The sequence below is a fragment of the Pieris napi genome, chromosome 17 (genome assembly GCF_905475465.1).
Source record: "Pieris napi chromosome 17, ilPieNapi1.2, whole genome shotgun sequence".
NCBI lineage: Eukaryota > Metazoa > Arthropoda > Insecta > Lepidoptera > Pieridae > Pieris > Pieris napi.
Genome location: NC_062250.1, coordinates 11,013,891 through 11,027,317, shown reverse-complemented (window position 1 = coordinate 11,027,317; position 13,427 = coordinate 11,013,891). Strand labels below are relative to the sequence as shown.

General features: G+C 33.5%; 1 protein-coding gene and 1 long non-coding RNA gene across 2 annotated transcripts in view; one reads left to right on the top strand and one right to left on the bottom strand.

The window, feature by feature from the left end:
* The window catches only part of LOC125057758 (guanylate cyclase 32E), a 91,981-nt gene that overhangs the window by 15,258 nt on the left and 63,296 nt on the right, over positions 1–13,427 (bottom strand). Inside the window, exons 15-17 of the mRNA XM_047661632.1 lie at positions 9,476–9,653; positions 8,662–8,802; positions 4,968–5,091 (exon numbers count right to left, since the gene is read on the bottom strand). Of these exons, the coding sequence (XP_047517588.1) occupies positions 4,968–5,091; positions 8,662–8,802; positions 9,476–9,653 (443 nt within the window). The remainder of the gene's footprint in view (positions 1–4,967; positions 5,092–8,661; positions 8,803–9,475; positions 9,654–13,427) is intronic.
* On the top strand, positions 11,029–11,633 carry LOC125057762. Its single transcript, XR_007118259.1, has 2 exons — positions 11,029–11,187; positions 11,268–11,633. It is a non-coding gene; the product is annotated as an uncharacterized LOC125057762 (long non-coding RNA).

The following is a 13,427-nucleotide window of genomic DNA, read 5'->3' as shown; positions in this document are numbered from 1 at the left end:
TGATATTTAAATAAACATTATTTAACTAGATTATTATAATAAAACTTTTAATGTAGTAAATATCTTTTTTTCTATTCTATAACTTCTAACGCGTGTACATAAGTACACACTCATTTTTTTTATTTCTGTCACATAGTCATCCTATCGTACGAATGTCCTAATCGTTAGCCAGCCAGTATATTAAATGTTGTACAAATGCTACGACTGAATACAAACGGCGCTGTTTAGTTAAGAGGCTAGGCTTTTGATTAAACGGCTAAATAAGCTAGTGAGCTGCAACATGTACAACGTAAAAATTTATCAGGTTATGCGCCCATTATGCACCAACCCCATTGTGGTAGACAGACAGAAAGACATACCAATCATCCCCGGACCTTTTACCCTACCTTCAATAAAATATGTGTTGTTTGATGATTTTCTATTTTAAAAGAGTACCGAGAGTTTTTTACGCCGGCTTTTTCTCTCGGCCTACACCCTCTGTCTTCTTTGCCGATGAGTACGGATGCCTACAGATTCAAATTTAATGACATGGAATAAGTGATACCTATATCTCATGTTCCATAATAAACATATTTTATTTTTATTTTTAAAGTAGGTACTTGTGAAATGACAAGTACTATATTAAAAGACACACAGCTCAATTCACTGAATTCAAAAATGTTGATATCAAAGTTATTTTTAGTTTTAGCTCAGCCGGATCAATATCAAAGTTTTTAATCGATTCTCAATTCATACCAATTAGATCTCTCGCTAGACTTGTCAAATGGTTTGACAAGTCTAGCCGCTTTCAATATAAACGTTACACAAAACTTTTTATTTTTATTGAATTATTGATACGTAAACGTTTAAAGAACTTTATTTCTTTTTACGTGATAAACTTAGTATAACGAACGAAATGAACGTCGCCATCGAACATCCTTTCTAATTTTAGTCTACAGCCGTGCGATTCTGTTAATCCGTGAGTTCACCTCGCACTAACAACGCTCCCTTCGTCACTCACGACATTTTTGGAATCTCATAGTATTCTGTTAAGGAATTTCACATTACGTCTTGACAAGCGGTGGGAGCTTGTAGTTTATTATTTATCAGAATGCCAAATCGTAAAATGACTGCTTCACTGATGTGAGCGCGACCGCAGCTGCGAAAACCGCTGTGAGAGTTCGAAAAGTGAGTTACAGAATCGGAAGGCTGAACTCATTCTGATTGTACCTTTAAGTCCCTTTTAAATTGATTAAACACGCTAATATTTGGAATATTAGGCGGGCCCTCATACTTATTGGACCTCTACAAATAATTTGTACGCGGCTCCGGCAAGATAAGCAAACTCGCTCGACGAGTTCTGCGTGTGGTGAGTTTGATTTGTTTCAATGATAAGTAATATTTAACCACTGTATATTAAAAATTTTAATTGAATCGTCGATTAACGTTTTCTTTGGTTGCATTTCTTAGTGGTTTCGATACGTTTAGCTTGATTTGCCGTTGGAGTACGATGGCTGATACGTCTCCGTATACTTCTATGGCAATCGCAATGACGTAGAAATGGCACTATTAGTTCAAAAACGATTACTAATTATACGTTAAAATGACAAATAATTTTGTTTAAAAATAGACGTAAAACAAAACAAAATCCAAAGTTCAACGTAATTTTTCAGGAAATTTCAAAATACGTAAGTTATTGTTTTGATCTCCTCCTCTTAATTTGCGAAGGTCGTTTAGATATAACACCGGATGTCAAATCACATGGATAATTAATCAAAATGATTAATTCAAATTTATGTTCAAACAAGTTATTAATAATAATTCTGTGTGTCTAAAACGGTCGTATACGCGAAACAATTTGTGATAGATGGCCGGCAACCAATTAATGTCTAATCTTATATATAAATCTAAGCGCGAGTTTTGTAACCTAACTTTAGTTATATAAATATATAGGGTGCGTTGTTGAACAGTGAACCAACCTTTTTTCTAAGTCATATAACTTGTTAGAAATTAAAGTAGAATTTCGTTTTGGTGTCAGGGTTTATGCAATTTTATACAGTTTCTCATATTCATAAACATCGATAGAGTGTGCCAGACTGATTCAAATACTATCAACAAAACATAAAAACCCTGTGCCGAACACAAGCGTTGTTTTGTTCTTTTAATTTTTAGTTAAACCGCGACAGAAAATAACCGTAATACTCAGGGGTCCAAATATTTTAAGCTTTATATGGAGTTTTTATTCAAATATCGTAATTTGAATCAGTGTTGCGTGAAGTTTTAAAGCCTGATTTGTGGAGCGCGCAGTGATTTATTTTTTATGCGGCAGATTTTAAACCTGTTTTGTTTGTTTAAATTAAAGCCTATTTTCCTATTGTAGCTAGTGTTCTTTCTAATTGCGCATTTATCACTTGTACAGTGAAAGAAAACATTCTGAGGAAACTGGCATGCTGTGGAGGCCCAAAAAAGCTACGGCGTATGTGGCTCAGAAAGCTGAACACGTACGTACTAGCGTATGAAGAATGAAATGATAAAAAGAATGAGATAGAAATATAAATGTGTTTAAGTGTAAAAGTGTCTGCAATAAAAGGCTATTATTATTATTTTATTAATGTATGCTAGCTTAACATTAATAGGATATGTGAGAGAAATAATTAATCTATTATAATATTAATCATATTCTCTGAAATTGCAATATGTCACAGCCAACTTAATCAGCCGTTCAATTAACAGCCTGGTCTACCTACTAAACAACGCCATTCAACTTGCGGACTTAATTATATCCATTTCATCAAACATTTAGTCAAATGACTTGAATCGATGACGTTCATTACTTGCCTATCCTGTTAATTTCAATTTAGTTCCACTTTCTGCCACCTACTCCATATTGTCGATAAAGCGTCGGCAAACAACAAATGTTTAAAGAACACTAATAAGTTAAATGTTAACGTACGAATGGCCTAATAATTAGCCAGTTTATTAAATGTTGTAACCAATTCTACGGCTGCATTCTGAATATATATAGTTTTAATTGAACTTAATAAAGTTCTTCATTGAATAAATTCTTTTGTCAAAGTAACATTTAAAGGACTTTTCCATTATCCTGTTATTTTGTAAAGTTAAATAAATTGTCGCAGAATTATGTTATGTTAGGTACCTTGTACATTCTTCAGAAAATGAAATTTGTTTTATAAATTGAATTCTTCACTTTAAAAAATTTATTAAATTACAGAGCGAAAGCGAAAAACATCGCCGCGAGTAAACGGAATTTAATGGATAGTTGAATTTTGTATAGAAATTTAATCTCAGTAAATCGAAAAGAATGCTAGCCCATGCCTTGAGTGTGAAAATACTGAAACTATAATTTAAGTTCCACCACTTTAAATAATTTAAATGTTATGTTGGTTTGTGTACGCTTCAAAAACTCAAAAAATTCTGCACCGATCGAGCTGAAATTTTAGCATGATATATAATCCGCATCAAGGATTGTTTTTATCTATTTTTTGCATCAGTCACATATCCGCGACCGAGAAAAAACAGTTTTTTTAACAATCAGCTGTGTACCAGTGACCACGCCATCTGCCTGAAGCGAAGAAAACACTCGCGCCACAGCGAAGCGTGAAGATAAAAGAAGGCAATCAATTCTCTTTTGTTTTTAAAAATAGTAGACGCCGTGTGTTTTCTAGTAAAAGAAACGAAGATTTCTAAGGGAAGCGCTTATAATATATACATTACACAACCATTGGGTTTGTTACTCAATTTATAACTAAGGATGAAATGTGGCTTCATCATTATGACCCGGAAACAATGAAGTGGAAGAGGCCGTCATCAAGATCATGGGCTGTTTTGTTCTGGGACAGCCACAATTACGGGGACATTGTATGCAGGACAAACTAAAATGTTGCGCGAGAAAATACGCAAGCAATGGCGTGGCGAACTCACTACCACACGCACAAGTCCAGATTTGTGATATCCATATCACCGGATCCAGCTCCTACTGATTTCTACCTTTTTTCGTGGTTAAAGGAACGTCTCAGCTATAAATGACTACGTCGAAAAATAAAATAACATTCAATAAAAGACAATTGCGTCGTAATTATTAGATATCACTTTTAATTGGACATTGGAGTAGATCATCATACGCAAATATAATCCAACTAGCTGCCCTGCGATTCTGTAACTCACTTCACGAACTCACACAGCGGTTTTCGCATCGGCGGTCTCTCTCAAATCAGTCGTGAAGCAGTCATTTTATGATTTGGCATTCTGATAAACAATAAAGTACAAGCTCCCACCTTTTCAGAATGCCAAATCATAAAATGACTGCTTCACGACTGATTTGAGAGCGACCGCCGATGCGAAAACCGCTATGTGAGTTCGTGAAGTGAGTTACAGAATCGCAGGGCTGGTGCGACTTCGACTGCGCAGGATTAAATTAATATTTGTCCAAATGATGTAGCGTGAAAGGCATATTTTATCTACTTTTTAAAGTAACCACAAGCGTCAAAAGTATCTATTTTCATTTAGGAATCAATTTGCATTTTAAATAAATTATTAATTTTTATTGAACTTATGGTTCACTATTTTGGCTAGAAGGGCTTACATATAGTATATAGATATATACTGTACGGGTATTCCTGTATTTTGTAGGACTATTTAAGATACACATTTCCATCCTACATTACATATGTGTAACTATAGCGGTTTTGGCAGCGCACGCCACAACAGCTCGCAGATGGTAGATTTTTTCCAACTTACATGATATTTTGGACAATTCACACAATATCTTTATAAATGGTAGCCTATGTGTTATTCTGATGTATAATCTATATTATTGTAAAGTTTCATTAAAACCCATTCAGTAGCTTTTACGTGAAAGAGCAACAAACATCCATGCATACTTACAAACTTTCGCGTTCATAATATTAGTAGGATTCCAACTGGTCAAAGACTCATTTTGGAAGTCCGGTAAAAACTAAGAATATTACCTGCATGGGCGTGTTAGTAGCAGCCAGCCTTGTGAACCCGACAATATCACTGAAGTATATCGTAACACATTCGTAGCTCTCGGCCTGAACTGGTTCGCCTCGTTTGAGTGCCTCCGCAACTGCCCTGTTGAAGCATATCATCATTTTATTTCTTTATAAGTTCTAAAACAACGTGTATGCATGAAATTATACAGGAAATTGTGACATCACAAATTTTATACACATACAAATCAATTATATTGGAACATAAGCTAAAATAAGGAAATAAAACAACAACTAAAACTAAACTTAAACCTCATTTATAGTTCATTGAAACACAGTTAACACCTATAGATATTAAAACAATAGACAGACTTTTTGAGAAGAAACCTGTGAGAGAAAATAAATGTGTTTGTTTACGAAATCGCGTTTACAATAATTAGTTCTAATACCAGCTGTCATGTTGATATGTCCGTAACATTCTTGGATTGGTATTATTCCACACTGTCTAAATAATCATAGATTAATTATTAATTATATATTCGGCTTTCACTTTAGGGTCTACAATAGTTCTACAATACCTATAATTCTTTTGCTAGTTAGTTTAATTAGCCATAACCAGTGTTGAGTTTTCTGACCCCGACCTTATTTAGCAGAAATGGTTTTATTATTGTTTCCTAGTAAGATAAATGTTTGAATCACCATCAGCCTCTTTATTTGTTCCATTTCTGGACGTAGGCTAGTTCCTCCAGTACACCCTGCACTGGCTTCTCTGTATCTACTGAGAGCCAACCTCCTTGATGTCGTCAATCTTTAAGACTGTTAATGAACATATGAATATAACTTATTAGCCATAATTACTGTATAGGGCAGATTGTAGTTAATGTAATTGTATTGTAGTAAAAAAGGGTATAATCTCTATACACACGTAATTTTCTTTTTAAAAAATTCCATGAATTTTTAATTTTGTTGCTTGCTAAAAATATTCAAAGGGATAAAATTTGCAAGGCGGGTCGCCATTTAATAAATTATGACACTAAATCTTATCCAAAGTTAGACATCAGAGTTACGCGAATGTCATTTAGGATTTTTGTATGTAATCGTTAACTAAGAAAAGTTGTTTATGTGGTATGTTTGATGAGCCAGTGAAGTCAGTAGTGAGTATAGATCTAACAAGTTAGAGGCGGGACTTTACTATCACATTATATTTTTTAAGGTCCTTAGAGGGAGAATATATAATGCATAAATGTAGGAGAGTGGGGCTGCGTGTGCCAAATAACCACAAGCAGCGTGGTAAGCGGTCGCAATTGCTTGCAGTGACTTGAGCGCGTACAAATTTACTTAGAGAATCACCATTTACACGTGTTTTGAGACGAATATATTTAGTTGCACACTGGCTGAATTCACAAGAATAACATAATTTATAATTACTTATTTATTTATTAAGGAAACTAAACAGATACATCACTATACAGTAAAAATAAAATAAAAGTAAAACATAAAATAAACACATTGGACATATCCACAAAAAGTTTCACTGATAAAAAAAAACAGAAATTAGTTATAAAAAGGTTTTATGTTTTAGTTTAATTTTTATATTAATAAGTTTTCTATTGTATTAGTATTAAGTTACTGTAAAATAGGAAAAAAAGAATATAAATAAATATATAAATAATCCGTGACACATATTAGTCATTTAAAAGAAATCCCCTGACTCAAACAGTACAATTTAAATTTCGTGAACATTTTCTCTGGGGATTATTATTATAGCCTCATTTAATTTATAATTTGTATTCAATTTTAATTATTCGCTTAAAATACGAGTATTATTATGCGGTAATTCGAGATGATTACGCATTACGCGCCGGGAGTATATATTGTAATAACATAATATGAATAGTAATTAATAATAACAGTACTAGTGTTGAACAATATTAAAAAAACATATAACATTTGAAGGTATTAATCCCTAGTTATTATTGCGCCGCATATAAATCAGTTGTATATAATAAACTGTACACGCGTAATTATGGACTACATTTGACAAATTCCCTGCAAATGTAATTTTGTTGCTAAAAAATATTCAAAGAGCAGGAATAAAATTTGCGAGGCGGGTCGCCATTTCACGTAATAAATTGTTGAAGTAACGTTTAGTATGATAAAAATATTGCACAGTATTTATTTAGCAAACCCATTTGGCTTTAACATCGCAATATTTATTTACAGTGTAAAATATAAGCGAATGAAAAAACATTATTCTCATTGCAATTGGAGCAAAAGTTGCGATGTTTAAAACTGTTTCCATGTGAAACTAGAATAATTTAAGTTTAAGCATTATTAAAAGTTGAGCCTGTATAAATGAGGCTTACGTTCACTGATTTTTGTATACAAAGAGCTCATTTTCTCTAAAGCTACGAGAATTCTCCTAACTTAGAAAATTTTATTGAAGACACAACAGTGGCATCAAATTACCCATTTTTCAGTTGACTATCTAAAAAATAAATAAACCAGTGCCTTTTTAGGTCTGGGCCTCAGATTTCTGAATTTCATGATCATTTGTCCATCTAATAGGCCAGTAGGTGATCCTGTGCATGACACACGCCGTCGACTTTATGGGTCTAAGGTAAGCATCGTAATTGTAAAGGAAAACATCGTAAGGAAACCGTTCCTTACGATGTTATTCTCCACCATTTTAAATGCGCCCATTGAAAGTCCATTGGTGCACAGCTGGGGATCGAACCTACGACCTCAGGGATGAGAGTCGCAGGCTGAAGCCACTAGCCACTTCTCAGTCTAGTCTATACCAACCTGTTTCAATTAAACCCAAAATGTTATAAAGGGTTTTTCAAAAAGAAACTATTTTTGTAATTCATAACAAAAAAATAATTTGATATAAAAATATAGAATATATTCCCTATAGAATCAAACAAATTGATTGCAGCCTTATAAAATCAAAATTCGTTATCGAATAACGAAATTACTATTTCGTCGAAAAGTGATTATGTTTAATTAACTTTATGATTTTGTTTTTCTTGGGAAATTTAATATTACGAAGGAAATGCACGTCGCCATCGGACAGCCCTCATAATTTAGTCTACTGTACTCATTCTGATGTGTATCTTTAATCTAAACACACAAATATTTCGAATTTTAGAAGGTAATTTATAAATTATTAATCAATAGAATAATTGCACATCCTCATACTTAGTAAACCTCTTCAAATCTCTCTCGTAATTATAAATTTTACATTTCAATTTATTTATTATTTGCGTAATAAAATATTCGTAGACCAGATTTCGAAGGCACGTTTACGAATTGAGAATCGCACGATAAATTAAACTATATAAAACTTGAATGGAACAATAAAAACTTTTTTAAAAATTACCTACGTTGTAGTATCTTTAGTTGTTTGTGTAACTCTAGGTATAGGGCTGGATATGACAAGAAGAGAGAAGAGATAGAGGCTAGAAGCACACCGTGCTACGTCGTTTGATTTTAATTAAACCAATGACAAGATATCTACCCGTTTCACCCATGTTCTATTTTAAAAAAAAAGACTGTTTCATCATGTTCTATATTTAAAAAAAGACTTTTTATAAAAACATAATTCAATCGGACGCAATCAAAAGCCAATACCCACATTGCGTCACTGGATTATTATTTATTTGCTAGTATATTCTTCTTAGTATAATTGGTTCTGTTAGATCATCTTTACCTGGGCAACATCCTATTGAGAAGATCATCTGTCCTCTTCTTCTCTGTTAAAAGTTCTTCAGTTCGATTCGCCACAAGTGCCTCCAAGTTCGATGCGTACTTCTCCATCATTGACAGCATGTTGTCAAATATATTCGTCTTCCTAAATAAAATTTAACGTATATTTTTAATATGAAAAACTTTAGTTTAAAAACATTTGATAACGTGTGCAGGGTTCCCAGCTCTTCAATAACAAACTTAATATTTAATTTCATTTTAATTTTATTTAACGAAAAGCATTAAGTGACTCGTAACACACGTGAATGTATGAGTGAGTGTAATGTGTAACTAATTGTTTGGTCTCAGTTATTTAACCGTTTTTAAATAGATGTGATATAATATTATAATTAAACTTTTGTTACCATGATACCCAATTATTCATAAAAACTAAGTGAATCAAAATATACAGTTTTACATTAGTACTTATTCATCTCTATTCAACACGCTGGTCCTAATTTAACAGAAAGAGTGCTTTCAGTTGGAAGAGTTCAATTAGGCAGATTATGTTTTTATAAGAAGAAAATGTATGACAGTTTATTCTTAACGATTTTCCTGTTTCTAATTTCTTATTTATTTGCTCATTAAATAGTGGCGGAGAGTTAATTGCCAGTTCTTCCCTTCTCTTAATTTGAGAACTGGCAGTAAATGTAAAATTAAAACCATTTAATGTATATTTCTTTTTTGACGTTCATAAGTGTACATTGTGTTACCTACATGAATAAGTGATTTTTGACTTTTGACTTTTGACATAGTTTATGCAAATAGGTGTAACTTACATGCCAGCATGCATGTCCTTTAGTCGCATTTTGACTAGCCGGACATCCGGCCGTCTCTCGGGTCGCTCACTCCAGCAGGACTTGAGAACTGATGTTACTGAAGGACGAGCAGTGAGTCCACTAAGTGGTGGCCGGTACAGCATGCCTCCAATGGGATGTCGTACGCGACCGATTATTTCTATAACAAACAAAAAAAATATAAATGAATTGACATATTTAAAGTGGAACTTTCATTACATAATTAATAAACTAAAATCACTTATATTTGGTCAATATCAAAATGCTTTCCGCTTTACGTCATTTTATTTATAATTGTCATATTTAGTCAAGCCACATTTCATATATCTATATGTATCGGAGTACAGCATGGAAAACCAAAATTTCTAACATACAAACAGTACAAAATAAATTATTAAAGGCACTATTTAGATACATTTTTTTAACACAGACTAATAAAATCTACCAAGCAACCAAAATTATGACGATTCAACAGCTGTATGTTTATAGCACGTGTATCTTAATTAAAAAAAAATAACTCTCTCCATAGTAACACTACATGCAATATTATAAAATTATTTGAAGAAGTCTATTAAGTATGAGGATGTCCACTGTGCAATTATTAAATCAATTACTGTCTACCGCGTGTTTTGTTAATTTCACAAATCGATCAATAAATGAAATTTATGGAATAGATAATGATCTTGTATGCATAATTAATAACTCCTACAGACATAGCTAGGCTAGGAGATTAATCGCCGCGGCGTAGATTGTGCTACGTTCATAAACATACTACGTATATATTACAGACTGTATGGCGTCTATCCCTACTATCCTTTGATGTACCCAACATTATTTGTCTTAGGGATGGTGGCGTATAATAAATTGGAAACCAAACGAGACTTACAGTTGGCCTTCTATATACTTAAAGTCTTGCGGAGAATGGAGCAACCCAAGTGTTAGGCCGGGAGATAGTGACAAAATGGTGGGTCATTTCTACCAGTATTCTTCAGGGGTTTTATTACGCAATGAAAAAAATAAAAATGATAGTCATAGCGCTGGTACCGGCGGCCCAGTAGCGTGGGCGTTAGTCGAACTCGTCGGATTAATTAGTGTCATATGATTTGTTCCACAAAATTCTAGTATTTTCCGATAGTCCATAAGAAAGAAGAAGCGGCAGTGTTATGCTATACTTTTTCGGTGTGACTTACAGCCCGCCATACCGAAGCGAATTCATATTATGGCAATGGCAGCTACCAGCTCCATTGCTCCGACATATAAAAAGACCGTTCGTCCATTTTGAAAAAATCACCAAAATATGAAGTTAAATTACCGTAAACGTGACAGCGTAACAACTAATATAAAAATCAATCTCTTTCGCCTTTTACGGTAAATGATTTACATTTAAATAGAACACGTGCTCCATCTCTAAAATTACGCAACACAACAAATTACGTACACAGAAGGTAAACACAGAGGATCTTTGTGCTTGTAGATTATCGGTCTTACTAATAAAAAATTACTATACATGCGTTATAACAAGGTGATAGTAATTCAGTTAATAGAGCTTGTACAGGGCATAAACACCTCTTTGACCAATAATCGATGTGTATTGGTTGAATAACAAAACGACCCTTATTTATTGTTACCCTGGCAACCCGCCGTGTTTGATTGACGTTTGATTTAATAATTCTGATACAACTCATAATTCTAATGTAAGTTGTATTTATTTTATGAACCAACACAATTATATACACATTTACTTAATATACTAATAACATTTTATTATTTGCAGCTAATAGAAACTCCAAAACCTCAGACAAAGAGGACTAGAATTTTACATAAAAAGCCGCGTTCTGCAGTACAAAAGTTAGAAGAGGATAGTATCAATGTGATAGAGAAAGGACTATTTCATTCAAAACCCCTCAACGATCATACTTAAATTTTTTAGATCATCTCTAATAGTGGAAAGTGCCAAACTCCGCAACACGGTAGTGTTCCAGTGTTTGTAGGAAGAGCACGAAACAAAACTAAGGCAGATGGCTGAAACACATGAGGTCAAACAGAAGCAACTTGCCGAAGCTCACGAAAGGGCTAGACAGGAGCATCTTCTAAGGCTCAAATTGTTACAGCAGCAATTAAATGAATAATTATATACTTATAAAAAAAAACCCCTGTTTTAAATGAAATATAACTTTTTATTTATTTCAAGTATGTACCTATGTAAAACCTTTACACCTATGTAAATAAAACAGCCTTAAAAATATGTTTCAATAAAAGCAGCTCTAGCAGCTTGTCCAGCCAGATTGCTTGGGGGCGTCTAGGTTGGCCTTGGTACTTCTGGAGCATTCTCAGTGTCATCATACGTAACATCCAGGTCTTCTTTGATATCAATAGCAATATTGTGGAGGATTGCCAGTGCTACTATATATAATTTGGCATTTTCTAATGACACTGAGAAGCCATGAAGAAGACACCTAAATCGAAAACCCTCCACCTCTATTACTCTTTTCGACATCAACTCGCACTATGTCACAGATCTTCATAACATACTTCTTTGAAAAGCGGTATTTTGTTTTGAAATCGCCATGCGAAAGTAATAACGGATTGCACCGAGTTTGGTATGTTTAGACTTTCCTTGGAGGCGGCAAATCGTATGTATTAGCTGCATATCAATATTATCTAAATCTTCCATTTGATCTATAAAATCTATTTTCAACAAACACAAATACCTACTAACTTAAATCTTTCCTTGAACTAAACAGTCAAAAAATGCTGACAAACGCGAAATCAGATAAAATTACGCAATTTTTGTCTTATACACCCGTTAAACTAGGCCTCTGCGTTGTATAAGCATTGTACAAGTCTTCATACAAACCAGACACTTGTTATAACAGCCGAATACATCAAACTTGTCAATTCAGGAATTATTAGTAACATTTTTCTTATAACAGGCTTATACAATGTGCATAAATCTTTATTAGTAAGACCGATTATATTTTTCTTGCAATTTTATTTAAAAAAATCTAAGCTTTTATAATAAATGCTAATTGTCCGTTATTAGAGACGCTTTAGTGTAAATATTTTTCTTCTTTTATTTTAAGAATTTGCATAGCAGGTCCTGTGGGCTTATTTCATATAAACGAATTCTTGATTTGACTTCGGCCTACTTTCTTAATGAATAAACTTGTATTAATATTGAACTATAACTTTTTAACATGTTGTTTAATCTTATTATTGTATTTAATAACATACGATACGCGCTTATTTATTATTTAAATTAAAACAATAACCATGGAGAGTGTTCAGATGAGTTGTTCGGAATAATATCTGCAGCTAAGTTTCATCATCGGACGTCGAGGCAGAATACAAAATACCATCCGTATCACATCGACGTCCGTCTTTCCACAACTGAGCGTTTCTCAAAGCAGTTTTTTCCGCGCACCACCACTATGTGGAACCAGCTGCCCACTGAAGTATTTCTGAACCAATTCGACTTAGGGTCCTTCAAGCGCACCAATTCTTAAATACCGGCGACGCAATTGCGAGCCCTCTGGCATGATAGTGTCCATGGGCGGCGGTAGCTCTTAACATCGGATGAGCCCTACCCCCCCTGCTCTATAAAAAATAAAAGTAACTACTAATGACACTTAACTGCGGCAGAATTTACTTGACTGTGCCAAAAAATTTAACTTTAATTAATAAAAACTCTGGATTCTTTTGTTACTTGTGCATTGTGATTAATTTAGATAATTGATTCGATTCGAAGAGATCGATTATTTATAAAAATCCGAACGTTCCATATATGAATAGGCATGCAAATGTCATAGTAACTTTCATAAAGTCAAGAAGAACATTTACCTAAATACTCGCCCACGCCTTAAAAAGTAAATAAAATAAAAATAAAGAAATCTTTGCTTTGCAAGTAATTTGGTTAAATTCCATTCGCAGTTCA